This window comes from Amia ocellicauda, chromosome 7, assembly GCF_036373705.1.
Source record: "Amia ocellicauda isolate fAmiCal2 chromosome 7, fAmiCal2.hap1, whole genome shotgun sequence".
Classification (NCBI taxonomy): Eukaryota; Metazoa; Chordata; class Actinopteri; order Amiiformes; family Amiidae; genus Amia; species Amia ocellicauda.
The window spans coordinates 25,415,153-25,438,707 of NC_089856.1; the positions used below are offsets into that span (position 1 = coordinate 25,415,153).

Below are 23,555 nucleotides of genomic sequence, written 5' to 3' on the forward strand. Positions count from 1 at the left end.
TATATATATATATATATATATATATATAAATAACTAGCACATTTGATTTAAAAAAAGTCTGATAAACAATAATGTTTTATATGCCCATAATTCAATAGATCCTTTCTCTAAAATGTTGTCAAGTTAAGAAATCAGCATGGGCCTCAATCTGCAGATGGTTCAGTGTCCTAATAATGTAAACAATGTAAATCCAAAGTAAACCCACCACAGCATTCATCTTTCAAACAATCTTTATAGACAGATAAAGGGTTCGCATACATTGATTTGGCAAATTTCCTGATTGCTGAAGAAAAACAAATCAATCCTAGTCATAGGCTGGCCACGTATTCAGCCAATACATATTCACTGCATAGCCACTGCTTTCCTTACGAAAGAGATGTACTGTACTCTAAGCAACTTTAGACCCTGTATACTCAGACATGAGTCATTTTATACAATTAGATACATTTTAAATGGAATTCTATTACAAGAAAACTGTGGCGGGGGTAAGTCTCGTGGAGTCGGCTTATATCTAGGTTTAGAGGGTAGTGGGCTACACATTTACCAGCATGTTGTCAGGTGTTTTCATATGTGTGTGTGCATACATAAATACATACATACATGCATACATACAGTATGTTTTTGCAGTTTGATTTACCTTATTACATCTGTTCACATTTCAGTGTAGCTGTACTTCTTCTTTAAATGCACGATTTTGATCATACTCTTCTCAATTGACTGAAATTTGCAGTGGAATTCAGCCTAACTTCAGTGTACTCAAGTTCTGTCAATGGTTTCCCATGGAAACGAGGTGTAATCAAGACCTTGGCTGGAATACCAACTGAAGGATGTGCAAATATTACAGTCATGTTTCGTGACCCCTCTCCTGTCCTAATTGTGTTAAAATAAAATAAAAATGTGTTTGTTTGTTCAGAAATATGATGGAATATTGTAAAATAAAGAGTTGAATAACAGCAATCACATTTATCCTTTATTAAATTATTATTAATGTGTGTGTGTGTGTGTGTGTGTGTGAGAATCATAAAAATAATAATTCCTTTATTTACATTTTTATTTATTTATTTTATTTTCACCACTCTGACAATAAGTTAACCAGTTCAGTTGACTGAGATTTATTTTCACCTGGAACTAAATATCTCTTTCAGTTACAGTAAACATTAATTTAATAAGTCTCCTCCTGAAAGGTGATCAGTTTGAGATAATTTCTCACCCAAGTCATGAATATTTTTTCTTTGATTAAACTATTTCAAGTAAAACATTTACATTTCTTTTACATCTAAATCTTTGCATGAGATATGAGCCAACCAGTTTGTAGTTTTCTCTCTTTTTGCTTGTCCAGCTGTGCAAAATTACAAAAATAGAATATTCTCTGTTTATGGGCACTTTCTTCGCAGGTGACACTGACTACAAGAAAAACAAAAAAAACCTAACAAAAAAAACCCCAATGATGAGCATGTACATAAGCACATCACAAAATGTGAAATTTCTTCTCAGGAATGTTCAAAGGTAAAGTATGTATCAAACAGTGTATTTTAAAAGTTTTAATGGAAGAAGTCATATTTATAAAATCCAAATAAATATGAATCTGAATTTTCAGTAGCAGTATTTTAAAGCACCAAATAATCGTTCCACTCCTGGAGAGTATGTTATTTTTTCATTTTTTTCTATTCTTTTGTAACTAAACCTAATTGTCAATCATGTTCCCTTGTCAGGCTTGATATTCCATGTAGCAAAGTTTAAGTTCGGGGGCGAAGGAGGATTTACTCATATGTGACTATCTCATAATTCTTTTATGGTTACGTTTCTCTTCCCCTCCTATGCTGGATTTTATTGATTTTTTACGATTGTTTATTTGTTTTGTTGTTTTAAAACTGCATATGGTACAATGCAAAATAATCTGAAGGAAAAAGGACAAGATCACTTAAAAACACTTGCAAGATTATAAAGACGACCTGATCCTCAGGGGTCGATAAAGGACACAGCAATGTATCTTGTTCCATTTGTAGTTGGTAATCCTTCATGCAAATGAGTTAGTCTCCCTGGATGCATGAAACTCCAGCCTTTTCTTGGGGATTCAAGAGAGCAGTTGTATCTATGAAACCTACAACCACCTCCCTGAAGAAATAAATGATAAAAAAGAATACACACATGAATCATGAAAGTATTCTAGAATCGATAAATAAAGAGTACTCTATTCATCTGCATTTTTAACTAACTTCGGTTAACTGTTTTGGAGCCAGTCACTCCAGTTACCCCTGCTAAATAGCAACCTGCATAAGGCTTTACTTGTACATCCTCAATGAGGTTTTAAATTAAACTTTAGTTTTTAAATTCAAATTGACAGATGAGATCTTGGAAGTCTCTGGACACACTAGATTTGTTATTAGGAATTTTCTCCTCATCTTGTCATCCACGGTCTTTCTAATCTTGAATTAATAATTGGACAACTAAAATTGGTGGAGTGGCACAACTATACTATAAGTCCCTGGTTTTGCAAGGGTGCAGAGATTGCCAATGAGTCATAGCTGCTAAAAAACAATCCTTGACGTTTATGCTCATTGTTTCTGTATAGACTCACTATTTATTTTGAATAAATAGAGGTCATAAATGTAAATCATAAAAATGGGTGCCTCTTTAAAAGGAAGAACAGCCTTTTGGTTAGTTTAACAATTCTTCTAAAATATTAACATTTACAGGTTGTTTAGTTGATCAGAAACAAAAGATAAGTACAGAATAATGAGTCTCACCTGGAAATCTATTCCTTTATGGTTCAGGGCGATGTTGATAGTAAATGTTGACGAGTCGTGATGAGGTCTTAAAAAAGCCTGTCTGTTTGGATTGTACTTTACAACAAAGTTCAGCACGGCGTAGGCCTAAAATGAAAGTAACCAAAAACCATTAACAATGCAGTATTTAAAGTTCTATAATTGGCCTGGATTAAATCAAATCTTGGAGCTACCTGACAGGTCCAAATTACAAACACAGAACTTGATGTCAACTTTCTTGTTGGCCAGAGGCTTTGTGCTTCTACCCAGCGGAAACACATCATAAAGTACCAAGCTTGTAATTTACCATTGGCTTGTGGGATGAAGCTATGATTTAATCTGGACTATAGTAAGCAAAGCACAGACAAAATACATCATCATCATTAGTAGCAATAGCATTTACATGCAATTAAAAATCACCTCCATGGGCACATATCCTCAAAATAATGATCTGAAATTACTTGAGACAGATAGGTGACTCGACTTGTGTCCCAATTTTCATGACTCGTTATAACTTTGCTATTAAATCTTAAACGTTTTGATAATTATGAAATGGATCAGAATTGATATGAATCAGGTGTGTACCATACACATTCCAGCAACCAACAGACCATGAACTGGAACGTAGTTCTGTCGAAGAGCATATTTATGAGATAGAGATGGATGTATTGGTGTCCAGTATCAGACAGTGTTTTATAGTCAACAGAAAGACTAGTACCAGACTAGATTGCAGTATTGGCCCAATCTCTCTGTAAATGCACTTGGCAAATACGGTGTGTCATTCTTGTGCAGTACCCCAATCACTCCTACTATTATTACCTTTGTGTAATAGCCAGAGAAAACCTTCAGAGTCACTGGAGAAATAAACTCTCGGATGAAATGAAGCCACTCCTTTTCATAATTGATTTGGGACATATGAATATCATCAGTTGGAACATTTTCATATCCACCAGAAATGCGCTTATCCTAAGAAAAGGAAAAAGGATGAGGAGGGAGACATCTGTGTGTAGTTGTATCTCTACTGGAAGAAGTGACTGCTGTACAGTATTTCATTAATGACATCAGCAAATATTGTAAATGGAAAGAGATTTATTTATTTTATTTTTTTCCCTATGCCATTAAAACACACTGGTGTTTTATTAAGCCCAAGAAGAAAATGAAATGAAAATTCAAGGAAATCTTTAAAGTTTTACTAGAACACCTGTAAAAACAATCATTCAAATACTTATGAGAACTATCCCAATTAGTCACTTTCAAACCAATTTCAAGGAAATTAATCAATCCATCCTAATACTTCGCTATTTTCTAAACTGTTTTGCCATTTCTACAAACCAGAGTTTCAATTCACCAGACTAGCTAGTTTGAATGAATATGATTTATGAACCATTAAACCCTTTCATTCAACTATATTACGTCTGCAATGATATTAGTTAAACCTACCTTGTACTTTCCACCAGACCATACCCCAAAGTTCTCCATCTCTTCTACTATCTCATCACATGCTTTCTCAGAAAATATAGGAAACCAGAAGACATCTGGACAGGGCTAAAACATGGATGAAAGGCATGATTACCCATTTACACTTCACGTAAATATTTAGTAAATAAATTGTATAAGTGAATTACATGTATGTATGTATGTATGTATGTATGTATGTATAGATATGTATTACATGATTTTGAGTAAACCTTATTGATAGATTAAATTTATATTTAATTTATTTAAAACACATTTGGTGATAATAAGAAACAGCTTGGCTCTCACTCTCTCTTACTTCAGTATTAGATATTCAACCATTTCATATATTCAACTCTTCAGTGTAAGACCAACCTGCTCTGTTAGGTTCTCTGTGAAAATTCTTGTGTAGTTCGGATGAATGTATTTCTCCTTCCAATCCTGTAATAAAGCATGAATACATTAGTACAGGGGTCTCCAACCTTTTTTAACTGGAGAGGTACTTTTGATAGCTGTGAGATGTCCAGTGAACAGCTGACCTGCTGTTTCCCTATATAACTGGCTCCCTTCCTCCATAAAACCCAGCATCACCTTACTTCCTGTATTGGGTAGGCAGGAGGTGAGACTGGGAGAGGAGTGTGTGCGGGATTGGATTGAGAGTGTGTGAGTGCAGAAGACATATTGTTTGGTTATCAGGACTTTGACTTTAACTTTGACATTGGATTACGGATCACGAATTTTGGACAGGCTGCAAGTTTGTTTACTGTGTTTATTATTAGTTTAGAGAGGGACCCTGTTATATGTTTAGTTCAATAGGCTCAATAAAGAGTTTTTTGTTTATCTTTTGGTAGATCTGTTGTTTTGAGTACTTGTGCATTGTCTTGTAATAAAAGCACACTCATTTCCCCACACCCCTGCCTCATTCTGTCCTTAAACATGCATCAGAGCCCCGGCAGTGCTGGATCAACCCCCCACACTGTCACAATATATATAAATATATCAAAATATACCATGATATATCAATATATTGCCATATACCCGACTATGAAAGAATATTCTAAACTAAGCATTCATTACACATAGGGTTACCATTTATTCCTTGAACACCTTTGGTGAGTCACAATGCATATTCAGAGTTAGAAGTATCTTTAAACCAGAATATTGTACAGATCTCATTGAGTTATTCTTGTTCATACTTTGCCACTGAAGTGTCAGAATTATGTGAAAATCTGATCAGCATTATTTACTCAATGACAGGATACAATCTGGGCAATGTCTTAAAATATTATTAACATTTACTTACCACTGGATTTTCAAATATTTGCCACAAGTCATTGTTAAAATGGGATGTATTGTAATTAGCTGTAGAAATAAGTCTTCCAAACTCATGACGGTTTGTAATATACATGAATACTCCCTACAGCAAATAAAGAAACTGGTGTTAATTTCAATAAGGGACACACAAATGAACAAAAGAGAGATTTCCTGAAAAATGGAGAAATGTTTTTTGTTAAATAATTTTGATGTCCAACTGAAAAAATCATAATCATCATTTATTATTTTGAATTTGTAAATATTTATTTTATAAAGAGGCATGATTTTTCTTTACAAACTATAATCTAAAAAGAAAAACAAACCCAAAAACATTAATAAACATTGCAGAAAACATTGTTTTTAAACAGTGCATAAAACACCAGGATTTAAAACACCAATTCAAATTCAAACTACAATTTAGAGGACCATACCTGAAAGAAAAGTAAAGGAAAAAAAGTATAGATAAGTAAATATTCTTAGAATATTTATTGAGCACACAGGTAAGGGAGAATTTGGAGCAGGGAACGCACAATGGGACAAAAGTGCTGTGAAGCTAAGACAAAGATAACTTCGAGGGCTTGGTTGCCTTGGGTTGAGCAAGATCTATGTTTAAGCAGGGTGGAATACTTGCATTTATAAATCAACTATTTTCAGTCTAGGCTTCGACAGTACAGCAGATCCAGAGAATATATATTTCTTCATTTACTTTTCTTAAGTACAATGTATATATAATTAACTTATATACAAGGTACAATTTAGCCCAAACTGTCTGTCAAAATGTGGAAATATATATAAATATTACATAAATAAATAAAAAACAAATCAGCTTTATATCTATATTTTTTTATCTCATTGAAAAACAAAGGGTCAAATCTGAATTCCTCATAATCTCTGGATGACAGCATGTTTGACCCTAGATTGGAAATGGTTGAGGAGTTTGAAATCAGCATGTTACACATGTGCTCTGGATAGAATCTAGCATTGTTTACAGCAGAGTATACAGGAAAGGCAGCTTGGCCTGGGACTTTGGCAGGCCTCAAGCCTACCTCCTGAGGTCTGAAGCACATTTCCAAAATAAAATGACGAATGAAACAAATCATCTGAGCAGGATGCTTCCTTTCTGCCTGCAGTTTTTGTCTTTTTTCTCATCTCCTCCTGCTTACACTACCTAATTTAAATTTCTTATGGAATTTGTATAGGATGGACATTTATGTGCATTGAGCAAGTGCATTTATTTTTTTTCCCTTAAAACAATGCATGCATTTGAAACAGTCCCAATAATTCTGAAATGTGTAAAAACGCATTCTGTGTATAAATAATGACAAAAAGCACATCACCTTTTAGAGGGCTATTAAATAGAAACCTATATCAATTCTATGGGATTTGTAGAAGTGTATTTTTAATTCCCCCTGGTGCAGTTATTATATTGATGTTTTTCAAATTATTCAACTATAGCAGGGGTTCCAGACTATTTCCATATACATTTGTCTTTATACTCAAAATCTTGCACATTGTGTTACAAGGCTTGTAATACCAACACATTAATAGGAATAAACATCTGCCAAAACTATATTAGTTGATAGGCCAGTTATCATGATTATGATTATTATTATTTAAAAAGCATGGCAGAAAACATGTAAGATGCTATTTGCAAAAATATATACATAAATAAAATCAAAGTCTGAACTAAAATATGATTTCCTTTAACTACCTTTCCTTCTCTACAACATGTCTTTTGAGAGGCATAGTTTGAGACATCAGGATTTTAATTCAAATGAATAAAATGGTTAAATCTGAATGATTACATCTTTAAATAAAATAATAAGACCAATGTAATAAGTAAAACATTATGTAGCACTTTATTTTTCATTATCTAATTATGGACTCCCACAGAGCATCCAACAATCATAATTATATGAACTCTGTGTTACATTTTAAATTGCTTTCACAAAATTTAAAAATAACATAAAAAAAAGATTCACCAGGAGAAACAAAAAATAAACAGAATATGAATAATAATAATCAATAAGAAACCAGTGAATGGTAATACAAAGGCTAGTAAATTAAATTACTTAGTAATGTTTTGGAAATGGGAGGATTTACGATAATGAGCAGAAGGGAAGCGATCCTGTAATGTACCATTTTTATTTTAGTTTGATGGCTAAAATTACAAGATATAAAGTAATTAAAACAAAATTAAACCTTTGGGGGTCTGAGCATATGGAATGTTTCCGGAGAAGGGGACTCTTTCTCCCTTTGTATTGTCTAAAATGAAGGAGAAGCACCATGTAAGTTGTGTAACATAATTATATCTTTATATATATATAAAGAGAGAAAGAGACATAGATATGTATAAGTGATAGATACTTTGGAAGGAAAGAAGATACATAAAGGAAATAGCAGGGTTCCCTTAAAGCTGATGTTTTTGAAAGATCTTACTCTAAGACGGAGCATGCAGGGTTTAAATGCAAAAGCTGACACGTACACCAGGCCCATGAAGGAATACACAGACAGACTGATGGCCAGACCCTTTTACTCAGCTTGTGACATATTAAAAGCACAAAGCACAAAAAAAGACTCCCACTAAAGATCACAGATGAAAGGTAAGGATAATGTTCAGCCAGCTGCAAGTTCTCATTGACTTAACATGAGCACAGGGCGAGTAGAAAGTTAAGAGATTTGTGATGATGATGGAAGAAAAATGTAGCAGCCGTCCCTTAACGTACCAAAAAGAATACCATAAATAGACAGATCATGCCTAGAAGACAAACACCACATGGAGGCTGTATATACTTGCCAACTTTTCACTTTGACCGCAGTTGAGCTGTAGGTTCTTTTATGTGTTGAGAAACATTTCATCGGCACATTGACAGTTTATTAAAATAGTGTTGTTATTATTATATAAATATTATAAAGTTACAAGTAATTAAAATAAATTTGCTGAGGATGAACTCTCAGCTTTCATATTATTAGTAGTAGTATTGGACAATATTCAAAAATACTATTTAATACATACATTTTGTGTGGTACAGAAAAATAATGTGAAAATAAATGGTATTTTTAAGTGCAGCTGTTATTTTTAAATGCAGATGAATGTTATTATTGAACTCATGCTGAATAGTCTTACCAGCTCCCTAGCATTTTTGCACAATGCCATATCTGGGTCCAGTTTCTCTAAGATAAAAATGTTCCTCTCCTTCAGTTCATTTCTCAGAGCCTTGCCTTTTATAAGGTAGATATGTGCCATGTATGGAATGTTCCATACACCACTAAGGGGGAAAGAAAAACAAAACAAGAAAAATACTGTTTTAATGCCAGAATAGATTGTTAGCTTGTCATTACATTATTTATGTCATCTGCCACCAGAAAATGTATACAGTCCTGCATATTAAAGTACAGTGCAATGGTAAGAATCGTTGTTTAATTGTGAATCCAACAAACATTCTACAGTTTATACATTGGATTGCCACTAATTATTTAAGTATTAAACATAGCCTTGCAGTAATGACATCATTGGGCAAGGAACATTTCTGTGTAGTCTTTAAAAAAGTAATCCCTTCTACATGTGTGTTTTAAAAGTATTAGTGTAATCAACAATAATAGTATTATTGCTGTAGCCATTAGATGGTAGAAAGTGGTAAGTTTGTGTGTTGTCATTTTTTATTACTTGTGGTAATGAAAGAACCTAGCAGCTGCTATTGCTTTGCTAAATAGTAATTTAAATTATTGGAATAATTGGAATCATGAGTCACTGTTAACATGAATCCTTCCCCAGTTTCAAAAGTGGAAACATTTATCATGTCAATTAAAAACAAAAATATTGGGGTTGAATCTATACAGTAAGGTACCTTTACCTTAATATTTTCTTGTGACCTGGGGTGTTATAATTTTCTTAGTTGTTAACTTTCACTGCAAATATAAGATTAATGCAACTTTAAGAGAATAAAAATCGATGTGTACTAGATTCTGTCGAGTCAACACTAATAATTGAGCTTTCAGATTTTAAGGGTCTTTTTTTTGTACTTTGCACCTGAATTTCCTTTGTCAATCTATTTCATTAAAAGAATAAAAAATAATGTTTAGAGCTTCCTGTCAGTTTGAGCTCAGAATGTATTGTTTTGTTTGCATATCTATGTATTTATTGTGACCAAATGTTTTTATTTGGCAACCACCCCCCAACCCCATTTCTGTTTATTTTTTTAAATAAAGGCTTCTTCTGTCTGGTCAGAAACTATGGCAACTGTGAATGAAGCATTGTGTATCTGGAGCCACAAGGTAATTTATTGTGCATAAACATTGAAAACATTCCTAAAATGCCATAATGTGTTATGGTTAGGCTTCTTCGTTGTTACTGGATGTTCAGCATATGTAAAAGACTGTGCCAATTGTCCAACATTCATATTCATACAGTGTTTATCTTATTTCTGAATTTGTGGATGCCTGTGTACTTCATTCTGGATACAGATGCTAGAATATGCTTTGTTTTTCTTTTAAACTGCAATCTTCAGTAAATGTTATTGCTTTAATGCTAACTACACTTCCTGATTCTTGGAAAACTTGTGTTTGGGTTTTCAATAAGACAAAACTTACACCCGCTTGCCCTGAACAATATCAATGTAGTCTTCTGAACGTGCATAATACCCATCCAGGCTTAAGGCACCCCAGAAATTGGACCACAGTTTTCCATGCCGGCTTACAAGAGGGCCAATGATCTTCCTAGAGGGAAAACAAGTACATCAAAGAAAATAAATAAATAAATAAAAATAACAAGAAAAAAAAACATACGACAATTATGAATTGATCAACTGTATCTGAGTTCAAAATCTATAAGGAACACATGTATTGGTAGAGAGTCTAATCAAATTGCACTGGACATATTTTATTTCAGATTGTGAGGGTTTCCAGTTGACAAGTGAATTAAAGTGAGCTAAACTTCAAGGTTTGCAGAGAACTGGATCCAGATTCCAAATTACTTGTTACGTACACATTCCAAGATCCTTTTGGTTGTAATAGCAAGTGCATCTTCAAGACACATTTAAACCGAGGGTGATGCCATATATTTTTTGCCTGCAACTACTACCTCTGCCGCTTAAAACCTGTTTAAAACCTACAATCCTTTTGAAGAACCAGTTTATGGTGCACAAAACGTATCATCAAAAGTGCATGAAAAAAAATGATAGTGTTTAAGTAGAATCCGGAAAAAATACATCAAAAAAGCATTAAAGAAAATATAGTGTTCAACTACGATCCTGAAAAAAAAGGTATACAAAAAATAAATATATATATATGTACATATATGTATATTAATGTGGATCTGAAAAGATTCTGATGGGTTTCTTTATCAAGTAAGATTTTTTCCAAAGTGCTGATGTGCTGAATGGCATTATACGACTTGCTTACCACAAAGACATCTGTTTTATTGCATACTTAAAAAATATCTTAAAGTGTTCATGCTTGTTTTTGTTTAATGCTAAGTGGCATTTAAAGTGAAGACAGTATATCTTAAAGCAACCTATGTAAAGGCAAACAGGAAGCCACCCTTCACTATTTTTAAACTGGAAGGGATTTACATTTGGTCAACTGTAATGTTCTTGTGGTTTCAGCACTTCAGGAATACAAGCTACCAGAGACAAAGATACACTGCTGAAAGGAAATACAGTCTAGGATGTCACACTGTTATATAAGCGGCCACATACCGGTTTTGCTCAATTAAGAGTTTCAAGGTCTGGGAATTAGTCAGCACAACATCTGCATCGATGCTAAAATAATAGTCACAGTTCCCATCCTTGCGACACAGATCCCTAAAAGAGGAAGATGACAAAATTATTATTTAATACATAAACAAAGATTGGGGGTATGTTCATGAGATTGAAAGTAACTATGTATTGTATGCCAATCACTGGCTTTATTTATTTTACTTCCAGCTATAGTAAATGCTTTTTAACTTTTTAAGTTGAAATGCCTTGATTGTTCTTTGATATTTTTTGGCCAGTCTATTCCTTTCAAAGTGTAAACAAGGCAGTTTATACAGAACAACATTAAAACAGAATTGGAAAATATTTTTTAATGTTATAGTAAAAGACAGATATATTATTATGGGTTCATAATTGAATCAGTACTTTAAAGCTTCTGCAATGTTTCAAGTTACTTTGTTATTTTGAACGGAAAAATTGATTGTGGCCAAAAACAGGTATAATATTATATTAACTGTTCTTTAGGCTTCACATCCCAATTACAGAGTTTCTGGCGCCACAGAGAATATAATAGGCATTTTAAGATTAAACATCAGATTTTTCCCCCCTTGAAGTCCTAGATTATACAGAACTTTAGTCCATATTTATCTGAAGTAGTTTATTCCTTTATCACTGTGCACTGGAGTGGATAATAAGGGAAGCAGGCAATATTTAGAAAACCATGTAAAAGGATCATCACTCAGTACCCAGATGGAAATCAAAGATTTTTTATATATATATATATATATATATATATATATATAGCTCTCGTGCTCTTCACATGGTTCTGTTACACGTGGCAATCGAGGCTTGTCAGATTTTAATTCAATAAATCAACATGAAGAATATAGTCTTTGCAAAATTATAATGTATAAGAACTCATACATTCCCATGTTCCTTGCTTCCCCTTGGCTTAGGTTCTCCTCTGGGCCCACAACTTTGAAACTCTTAAAGACATTCTTATTTTGTTCCCAAAACCTCTGGATGTGCTTTTCATGGTACACTTCCTGCAGAAGACAGAGCAGTCAGAATGAAGTGATACTTTAAAGAACAGGATGTCCAGACCTCATTCTGGATGAACTTCTAGGACTTTGACTAATGTTGCAGACTTACATTGTTATGAATGAAAACACTTAGTTTATCTTTTGGGTAATCCAGGGTTAGAAGTCGACTGAGAAATTCAGGCATGAAAGGCGTGGATTGCTCAATAAATACACCAACCATCACACTTGGATATTCCTACATTGAGAACAAAAACAGAATTAAATTAATTATGTCAGAATTGTGATTGTGAAAGAAAACATGCCAAAACAATGTTTATGTATGTTGTGTATCAATGTAAATGTTTTTGTCAGACTATTTTTGTATTAAAAAAACACAGAAATAAAACACTAACTGAAAATGTAACTTTTGACATGCAGTGCATGTATATCAGCTAAATCCAAGTTAGATTAGGTTAGGTTTACCTCTTAAAATGTGCTGAAGGAATTCACATTTTTCAATACAAACAAATAATAATATGCTACATACATTTTAAGGACTTTTTTAGAGGTCAGATAATTTCTTTAAAAGTGAACAGATTTTCATGATTTCCACTTTGGAATGAATTTGGTCTAACTCCTAAGGAATATTTTAGAGCAATGTGACTCAGACCATTTCTACTAGTTACAGCTTCCAAAAACCACATTCTGTCAGTACACTGTCAAAAGTCCACATGATGCAATTCAACTGATGTTTTCCATTCCATGACCACTTCCACAGCTATAGCGGATGATATTGGTCAGGAATGAGACTGGCTAGGGCAGCAAAATCTAAATTGAGAACATTTGTGTTTACCCTGCTACTGAAGGGGAAAAAAATAAATGCTTTAATTGTTACTGACAGGCAGACAAATCATGCCAGTGAGGATCTTTTAAGCATAGCTGCCCTTCTGATGGTCACATGCCTACTGCTCATTCGATAAACAATTTTCCCTGATGAAATGTACTTCTTTCCCTGTTCAGATGTTGAAATCGCAAATGTAAACCACACCAGAAGGCAATGACCCATGTCTCAAAGAAAGTAGTCAGAATAAAAAATATAGTTATCTTATCTGCTAGAAATTTTCTCATCAAGAGCAGCAGGGATTTGTTATTTTTACAAAGGTATTTTAAGTTTGACAAATGGTCAACAACAGCATGCTGTCCATAGCATTTATGGTCAACAAATGATCACAAATCAACTAATTGAATTGCTGTACAGTGGCTAACTAGACTGGGACAAAACAACAATAATAATTGGCAACAGAAAGCATTCAGTGTATTTTTACAGCATTTGCAAGTACTTAGTTCTGTTTATGAAGAGGATGGGTAAAAGAAGAGTGCTGTCAAACAAAAAAAAAACAGAAGCAGTTTTTTTAATGATCATGATTCTGGTTATGGGAAACACCATAAGAGGAAAGGATGTGTATATGTTGAAGTATTTTTTTTTTAATGTGGGATTGTTACTTGCAACCTCTGTTGTAAGAAAGTAAAAAATAATGACACTATCTTCACTGTTTTTCACACAGTCATGGAAACAGTAAGACTTCATGTTGTCTATGGAAACAACAATTACTATAGTGTAAGACCATGAAATGCTAACACTCAGACTTGATAATAGTTGCCGAGGGGAAGAAAAATGCTTGCGATTCCAGTTTTCCCGCTATTCAGGATGTATCTGGATGAACTGATAGAGTTTAAATACTGAAGTTTGACTACTGCCATTATTTGCTAAGTTTTACTTTTTTTTTTAAGTTGCTTATATGATTGTCCCGATATGTAAAAATGGTAAGGATCTTAATTATATACCATAACAACACATAATGATGCATTAAAAACATTATTTGTGGTTAGCATGCGTGTTTCACGTTTTTTGGTGCATAGCAAATTTCCTGTAGTTTCCTTGATTCATAGGTCAAATTTATATTTCTGCATATTTTACATTAAATTACACAGTCTGTCCCTTAGATCTTGTTCTACATTCAAAAAAACCTTTACCGAATACATGTATATTTATTTAATTTAACAATTCACTTCATATATTATATTCTGAAAATTAACAGTTGGTTAATCACATTGATAAAGAGTAGTCCAAAATTCCTTATGGAACAACATTCTTAAGGAATCCTTAACTGAGGATTTGGTGTAATACTGAGGAAACAGGCTGCTTGTATGTATGATAAGAATGGTAATGTATAACTAAAGGTTTTGCTGTTTTTTTTTGTTTTCTTTCATTTTTTGGAAACTAGCATTCAATAAAAACTATGCACTGAATACAATATATACAAAAAATGTTGTTTATCTTTCTTTCACAATGAACATATCACTGAACTGCTGAATAAAAGTGCAGTAGAATGGCAGGCTTAATGTAGCACGTCAGTTCTTCTGGATGAGATGCAGACACTCAACATTTTTTCAGACACTTCCTTAGTGTAACTTAGATAACAAATGGAACTTTCCAAACTTTTACTTTAACACTGTGATTTTCCTAAAACACATGGCCCATGTGGTTTTCATATTCCCAGCAAAAAATAGAAAAAAAGTGTAATGCTCACAAATCTTCTGGGATTAATACGTGAAAAGCTCTATCGGCAGCCAGCCTTGGCTGAACTCACTAACAAATTTTCAGGGCAACCACTATAACTCACCCAGTGGATAAACCCATACTGAAAAGCCCACTAAAAAGCAGAATGGTCAAGAGTGACACCCCTTTAAGTAAAACTTTCTAAAAACCAAAACCAATTTCCTGTACCATGGTTGTGTAGCTTTTCCTCTCCATTGAAAACTACAGAGCATTTTCATGTTTTTAATGAAGGTCTCTGCACATGAATTTGAATATGATATTTGTTATTGTTGGATACGATGTATATAAAACGGGAGAAGTGTCTTATTTCAATGCTGAAAGAAATGAGACTTCATTTTTTAAATTTTGCCCATTGTGCACTCAGATCTCCACTATTGTAGCTCATCAGATGTCATGAAAACTGTCTAATTTATTTTACGATTAATATATATAACACTTTCTTGTTTTTGTGATTTGTACATCAAGGAGAAGAATAAAATAAAAAAAACAAATATTTCTAATGCAAACTTGACTTACCTTAACTTTAGAAAAATCAAAAAGATTATTATCACAAATGCCACAGCCACGTTCAAAATTCCAGGCATTAGGTATATAATTTGCTAAGTAGTTCAGGTACATCTGTATTAAGAGAGAAAGTGAGAAATAAATCTAATTATTCATTATGGTTCACATTTTTACATACTGTCTTAATGATCTGAGTGACTGACAATAGTATTTCAATATGCTAATGTTTTTAAGGGGAAAATATCTGCAATTACTGTAAATCCACATATTTTAATATAATTAAACAGTTTTCAACTACTAGTTTTATCTACTGAAAAAAGAAAAACTGTCTACAGAGCATTTATGAGGCATATTTATAATTCAAAGGAGCGGAGGGAACATGGGAAGTTTATTATTTAATTAAAGACTTATTTGAATTATTTGAATGCAAAGCACAGATGTACTATAAAACAGTATAGTAACATAAAGCATTCAGTTTCGGCAAATCTTTGTACACTTCTTGATGTTGGCATCCATTAAATTAAAGCATTAAGCCTCTAGTAAATATGTCATCAAGTATGGGGTTTATAATTTCCAATTTAACCTGCAATTCAGTCCTGGCCTGAGCGCCATTTGTGCTGACTGCTGCTCTGTTGGAGCATCAGTCTATTGGAGAAACAGACTTCAATTGTGTCCAACCAGAAGACTCCCTCGGGGTCCCTTGTGATACTTCATAGAATTGTGCATATGTTTTTTAGAGGAGGTGGTCCATTTAAACAGTGATAAAACATGAAAATAATAACAACAAACAAAAACAAATGGCTATTTATTTTGGTGAGAAGCTCATCTGTGGATTTAACAAGGTCCAGCTTGCACCTTGGAAATTTACAACCTCCTAATCGCTCCTTAAAACAGTGCAATGCTGTGAACAGAATAAGGCCCAAATTATTGTGTTTGTTTAACCCCCCCCCCGAGATGCTTTAGATGAGCCCTGAAAAGGAAGCAAATCTGTGCCTGGAGGATCACACATTTGTGACCTATCACCATGACTAAATCTACCACACATTCTACTTGCTTCTCTGAACAAGCTGTTATCCCCATGTCCCAAAGATAATATTAGTGATCCTTTGAAACCTGAAATGCACTGTATGCACAAAAAAGGGACTCATACCCTAATCCTGAAATTCCCTTTACATCTTGCACAATTACCATTATTTTATGTTCTACAATTGGCAACCTTTTTTTATATATATAAACTGCATCATAACACTGTTGAGATTTGCAGCTTGAAGTGGTTGATACTACACCTATATCAGCAAGTTTGTCTTTTTCGCCTTTGTGCACCTATCATGCAAGACTTCACTTCGCTGTTGACATTCCATTACTAGGAATTAACTGTATTAAATCAAGTTTTTGCTTGTTTTGCCTAAAAGCCGAAAATCTTGAACATGTTTTAAAGCATAATTCCTAGAGGAATGACAGATTGGAGACATGACCTTTTGGGTCTTTTGGTTGTCCCTGGTTACTAAAAAAACTTACTTTAGTGTTTGCATTGCCATGAATGACTACAGGCAGTGTGTCATAGACTGTATTTCTTGCTCTCACTCTGTCTGTTCCAAACTTCAGCAAAACTTCATCTGAAAAGTATAACAATGGGTTTAGTAATATTTACTTAGTAATTTAGTAATTATTTATAGAAAATAATTGTGTTCTGCACAAGTGTCTGCTTACTTTGTTTTTAATCCTACATCTTTTTTTTTTCATGCAGCAGTTTTCACCACTTACCCCTGTCTTAGGAGTAGCATGTCTTTGTTAAGGAGCTAAAATATTCCCAAACCATGGTTTAATCATTTTTAACATTTCACCCAAGATTAACACTTTTTAGTTATTTTAACCTCAATCAGCAGCTTCTAATGTTTGTGTTTTGTTTGTATTTTTTCTTGCCAAGAAATCAAATCATTGAAAATGTTATGCCTAGAAAAACAGGTTACAGATGAAGATCTCCATAATGTAAGTTCTCATTAAAATATGATATAGGGTGTGACTTACCAATTGCTCCGTTTAAGTTCTGAAAAATCTGGCACTTGTGATCCAATGTCAGATTCAGTCGTTCCTACAATGTATTGAAACAGCATTTTAGTTATGTGGTTTTCTTAGTTTGAACTTATATTCTCTTTATGTGACCTAATTTCTGTGATTCAAACTGCTTTTATTTTTTATTTTTAAAACTCTTTAAAAAACGAACTAAAAAACTATGCTTGGTTTTATCATGATTTCCATTTAATGAGCAACTGAAACTACCACCAATTATCAATAAATGTTTCTAGCACTTCCACTCACCCTCTGAAGAGGATCCAAGTATATTTTTGTATAAAAAAGCTGGTCATCATCATTTTCCTGAAGGTTCCATTGCTGTACAATCTGATTAATATATGGAGCATAGCCAATAATTCCTGTGAAATTAAAGTTTGTGTTAATGTAACAGAAAAGTGTTTCAAAGACAAAACGTATGTATCAATGTTCTCCAAAGCCCTTTCCTAGTGGTCTTCTATTTGGTTATGTCTAAAATAAACAATAAATACATGTTACATTGAACCATGGTCAATATATAATTTATTTTATTAAATGTAATAAAAACTGTTATACCATGAGAAAAACAAAAGCAACAGCCTCAACTGAATCTCAGCCTAAATGGTTATTTAATGCTGTTCTAATTTTCAGCAGTTTCCCCGAAGGCTTTGGCCTTAACACAGCAACCTCGTACAAAGTGAGATTTCTGTCAAATAAAAACTGAGATAAACCAGCACTGGGCAAACCAGCGCAGCACAAAGTTCTCACAGAGCAGGCAAAATGAGGAGCAGAAACCCACAACTCCAGCACATTGGCTTTTTTAGCTTATATGGTGACCTCTGCCTTTAAGTACAGTAAATAAACTACCAGACAATTGTAGGGTTTGGCTATGCCATTGGTCTAGTGTAGTTTGAGGTACCATCATTAAGGGGCCTCTCAGATAAAAACAGAACTGCAAATATTATATAGGAAAGAAAAACAAAGGGGAGAAAGCAAGTGGAAACCAAAAATAAATAAAAATTACAAGACAAATGTAAACAATTTTCTCATGGCCATAATTATATCCAGGCTTCACACCTTCAAGTGGTTGATTTAATGCCAGGGAAGATCTCTTTCAGAAACATAAGACTGATTTACACTGAAGTAGTGTATTATGCAGCCCTCTTCTGAAATTAAAGAACAGTTCTGGATTGTTGATTGGTAACATTTGTATCCACTTATGTCTGAGAGTCCCTGGGAAGACTTCTAGTGTGTCGAATCAAACAAAAACCTTCCCATTTTCCTACTGATTTGGCTGCAACTTTTTACAAGCTCTGATAGGAGTCATTTCTTCCTAAGAATGATTGTAAGACACTATATACCAGAGTGGCAGAAGAACTGCCATTCTCTATGACTACACTGGTTCACCATATGTTTCATGTTATGGGACACTATAAACTTCTATAATTGTTCAAAGTTCAGGTTATGTAATCCAGTGCAAGCCAGCAGTTCTCTCTCACTGAGAAATTCTGGTTTCTGTGCCAAACAATTATTGGGTTGTATGATAAATTCATAACCGTAAAATCAAGTGAAAAATTGACTTTCAAGTCAAATATGCATGCTGGGAACCAAGTATAAATTCTTTATGCAGAAAATATGAAATTCTAAAACCAAAATCTGTTGACAATATAATTTCTGAGCAACATTCCAGTTGATAGTCACACAAAATAAAGCAAGGATTTTAACGGTTTTATTCAGGGATTTGGAGCAGCAACATTTTTGAACTGCTGTACTCCAGCTCCACTACAGTCAGTAGTGGCTGCTCCAGCTCTAATTAACTGCATAATAATTATTTGAAAGAATGGGATATCTCTGATTTGCAAAAAAAAAAAGTATTTTTATTTGAAACTTCATTCAAATTTTTTTCCACCTGCACTAAATTAATAAAACACATGAAGAGTGAAAAAAGAAACACAGAAAGTCAAACTAAAATCAAATGTGAAATGGTCAAACATAAAATTAAGTTTAAGTTTAATTAAGTTTAATTTTCAAATTCCTGAAGTAGTATGTTGTATTAGAATCTGTGAGATACAATGTATAAAAATGAAGACAGGCCAAATTCTACAAAACCAGAAAATTTTCTTCCTTGTTCTTGTTTTTTTTTTTAAGTAAGAGCTCCACTTCAAAGCCCTGATTTTATCAGTTACATTTCTAATTGGAATCAAGTTTGTTTTTCCCTTTGAATTTATATAAACCAACAACAAATTCCAGTTTTGTAAGAATACTTTATTATTAGTTGAAATACTCCAGAAGCTAAATTATGAAGTATCCCACAAGTATCCCTCCCTATTACCAGAATTGTATTTACAGTGAAACATAATACTTTCAGCTAAGCATTTGCATGCAAAATGTCCAAAAAGTGCTAAAACAAATTAACATGTCAAATTATTCACAAAGATTTCTCCCAAATATGACATAAGGCACGCATGACCATGGGAAGAACAAAAAATGACCACTACAGTGAAAGCAGTAATTCTAGTGTCTAAAATAGCAACAAAATAATAAGCATATAATTTGAAACACCAATGACCACAGAATGATAAATACAGAGGTTCTGGGCTAACTATCCCTTGTTGTAGTCTAAGATGGGACAGAGAAAAAATCTGGCAGAAGTTAACTGACAAGAGTGAAATGAATGAACCATTCACCTTGAGACATGAATAGACCTGTATTTTGTCTGTGCTACAGGAAATTCCACAGAATGACCATCAAGTGCAGTATAAATCTGTATATAAAACACTACTGAATGGGTAGGGATTGTCTGAAAGGCTTAATAGGCAGAAAAATGAGATTTAAACTTTGTAATAATTGTATGTTTTAATAAAAGATTTTGTTTATATGAATGGGAAGGCATTATTACTCTGCTTTAATAATGCAACAGATATATATATATATATATATATATATATATATATAAAATAAAAAAACATACCAGCTAAAATTAAATACACAGAATTCTGCCCACAGAATAAAATACACTCCGATTAGGCTTTACATAACCCCTTTATATCTGATTTGGACTTGGCTGACCCTTTAATGAACTGAGGGAGTTCTTAAGACATAATTCCTTTCACAGAGCAGCTCTGACTCTGGGAAATAATGTATTGAACCGATAAGAACGGAGTGAGAATTATGTAGTGTGGGCCCAGGCACATGCACAGGTAAGGTTCAACCTGAGCACATGCCCTTTTTCCCTAAGACTCCCAAAGTGCCCTTGATCCCGAGCACCTGCCCCCCGGACCGCACTTCGTCAGCCTCCCCAGCCCGGACAGGGTTCCCTTTTTGTGGCTTGAGCCCCTGCCCCCCTGAAAAGTCTGTGCACGGTACTGTGTGGGCCCCAGTGTGGGATATCAAGGGGATTTGCTTTGCTTTAGCCCCCACCTATACATTATAGTGCTTTTCAAGAAATATGATCAAGCGCTGTCTCAAGGAAAACAGCAAAATTATCATGTTATTACTAAAGGTGGACTTCTGGAATTTGGCCTAATTCCACAAACTGATTCTGAGAGAAGTGATCTAAATCCACAGCACTCACCTCCGGAATTCAGGTATCGTTTTCCACTGCGTACAGATGGATACTTGTCAGCCAGTCTTTTATCCGGCCAGATCAGCCCCTCAGCAGCGAACAGAACTTTATGATTCGCTTGCTGAAACTTTTTCAGGAGCTCCTCAGGGCCACCAGCAAAGATAACATCATAACTGAAATGTGAGGATAATCAGGGAAAATATACATATATCAGATGACCATTGCAATCATGTTAAAAACATATTAATAATAACAATAATATACAAATTCACAATTAAGGATTATCTTAATCATATGGTCCAACCTTTACTAGGCCTCAGCTCAAACTCAAAAATATCTGCAACACAGTGTGTCCTATCAGCTAGACTGGAGCACAGCTATATACGACCTGTCCAACTGAGATGCGAGTATGAAGAAACATTATCAAATTAATGTTCATAATATTTTGTTTGTTTCATTTGTTAATTTGTTACCCATAAAGTAATATGCACTGAATTTAGTTATATATAGCATACAAATCAAAAATCAAAGAAACACATCTACAATTATTTACAGTATATAAATACATATACAGTATATTCTTCTACTTTCATTTTATTTGAAATGCTAAAACACAGCACTATGAAAATATTCCAAATGCATATTCCATGTATTGTTAATATCTTGTGGAGCCGTACAACATAAAAATTATCCAAGGGAACTACTCCCAGATGAAGAGCCTGTAACACATGCACATCTGTCTTTCACATGGTTTTAAACAGTAGCCAAGTTGCAGCGCTTTGCAAAAGTGTTCTGTATTATGTTTTACAAATATCACACGCTGTTAAAATGTCATGTGTCAGAAGCATTTCTAAACAATGAAAATAAACACTAAATGAAAATGATATACCTTAAAATCTTTGCCTATAGAAATAGACTAAAGCAACTTGTTTCAGCATACAATCTTTCTAAATTACCATAATTGTAAACACAACTCTGCTGTTGTAGTTAGACCAGCTTTGACTCTGCTGCACATAGCAGTGAACTAACCATTACCACATTTTGCTTTTACTTGAACTACTCCTTGGTAGAATATTTCTTTTTATTATTATTATTATTATTATTATTATTATTATTATTATTATTATTATTAAACATTGTTAATTTACTTTAATTATGACTAATGGGGTATATTGTATATTCTTGCGCTTATTCTTTAATAGTTCGTGAAATATGTATAAATTGTGGAAATTATCGCTCTGGCTATGGGTGTCTGCTAAGAAATCTCTGAAGCTTGATCTCTTTTCCTTTAAATAAACAAAAACACCCTTTTGTCAATATCTAATGCTTGGTAAGGCACACTTAAAACACTGGAACTATTCAGTGCACTGTTTATGCAACTCAACACAGATGTATATCTCACACTGCATAACTGTAAGGAAAGGTGTTCTATGTTATGCATTCATTATGGCTGGACACCCAATAATTTACAAAGTAATGTATATGTAGTTGAAGTAAGCAGCCATTTTGTCTGATTGCCATAAGCAACCACAACACTCTAATGGTTTGTGGCAACTTTTCAAATGGTAGATGGCTATCAATTTGGCATAACAGTTAAACCTTTTAATTTGTGTGCTTGCAGTTCACTGACTTTATATATATATATATTAAAGCTGTGCAATAATAGCAATTATATGGTATTAAAATAAGTATTCCAGTGTAGCTGCTGAAATAGCTAAATGGGAACATTTATTATTATTATTATTATTATTATTATTATTATTATTATTATTATTATTATTATTTAGAAACAAAATGGATTATGTCTGTGCAAAGAAAGAATATATATAACTATTGTACTGTGCATTAATATTACTGGATCATTTTAAATTAATTTTAAATTAAAATCATTTTCTCATTTAAAGCAAGTATTATCTAATCAGAATTAAATAATCAAAGCATTTAATCAATTATAAAATAATTAATACCTTACCTGTCTACAGACATTACAACTAGATCTTCTTGGTCTGCAAAGTTTTGCATTGCTTCCTTCAACAGCTGTACTTTCTGCCCTCCACCAATTGATTTTCCAACATCTCCACCTTTCCATTCATCCCCCATACCAAGAACCTGCAGTGATGCATGTCATATTAAATTTAATACATAGAGCAAACCATAAAATTGTTATTTTCACATAAATGTAATCCATACTTTACACAACAGACTTGCAAAACATGTCCATTCAGCACCAGTGGAAACATTCAGTCTAGTATTACATTTTATTACTGACTTCTGGATTAAGTAATAAATTAGAAAGAAAAAAAAATCCCTCAAATTGTCAAGACACATTGATTGTAGTACACTATTAGGTGTGGAAGTGATTGAAATTGAGTCGCACTGAATCCTCATAAAGTGCAATTTAAAGAAAAATGTTCAAGAATACATTTTTTTTTAGAATGTAGAATAAGTCTTATTTGCTTCCAGTTATTTTTGAAACATAAAAAAGTAGAAATGTTCCCTTATTTTATAAAATATATTTCATTGCATTAATGTTACTTTTACAAGAACATCCTTATGATCGTTACATTA

At 33.4% G+C, this 23,555-nt stretch overlaps 1 protein-coding gene across 2 annotated transcripts in view; it reads right to left on the bottom strand.

The window, feature by feature from the left end:
* Positions 1–212: 212 nt before the first annotated feature.
* plod2 (procollagen-lysine, 2-oxoglutarate 5-dioxygenase 2) overlaps positions 213–23,555 on the bottom strand; it is a 40,082-nt gene continuing 16,739 nt past the window's right edge. The window contains exons 3-20 of one of the 2 annotated variants that reach the window (XM_066708878.1): positions 22,960–23,096; positions 20,997–21,160; positions 17,693–17,805; positions 17,402–17,465; positions 16,892–16,989; positions 15,386–15,487; positions 12,380–12,505; positions 12,152–12,273; positions 11,231–11,335; positions 10,125–10,250; positions 8,662–8,803; positions 7,737–7,799; positions 5,524–5,637; positions 4,596–4,661; positions 4,206–4,310; positions 3,585–3,731; positions 2,748–2,873; positions 213–2,115 (exon numbers count right to left, since the gene is read on the bottom strand). In XM_066708878.1, coding sequence (XP_066564975.1) covers positions 1,960–2,115; positions 2,748–2,873; positions 3,585–3,731; positions 4,206–4,310; positions 4,596–4,661; positions 5,524–5,637; positions 7,737–7,799; positions 8,662–8,803; positions 10,125–10,250; positions 11,231–11,335; positions 12,152–12,273; positions 12,380–12,505; positions 15,386–15,487; positions 16,892–16,989; positions 17,402–17,465; positions 17,693–17,805; positions 20,997–21,160; positions 22,960–23,096 — 2,076 coding nt within the window. In that variant the 3' untranslated portion in view covers positions 213–1,959. The remainder of the gene's footprint in view (positions 2,116–2,747; positions 2,874–3,584; positions 3,732–4,205; positions 4,311–4,595; positions 4,662–5,523; positions 5,638–7,736; positions 7,800–8,661; positions 8,804–10,124; positions 10,251–11,230; positions 11,336–12,151; positions 12,274–12,379; positions 12,506–15,385; positions 15,488–16,891; positions 16,990–17,401; positions 17,466–17,692; positions 17,806–20,996; positions 21,161–22,959; positions 23,097–23,555) is intronic. The other variant, XM_066708879.1, reaches the window with a different exon arrangement.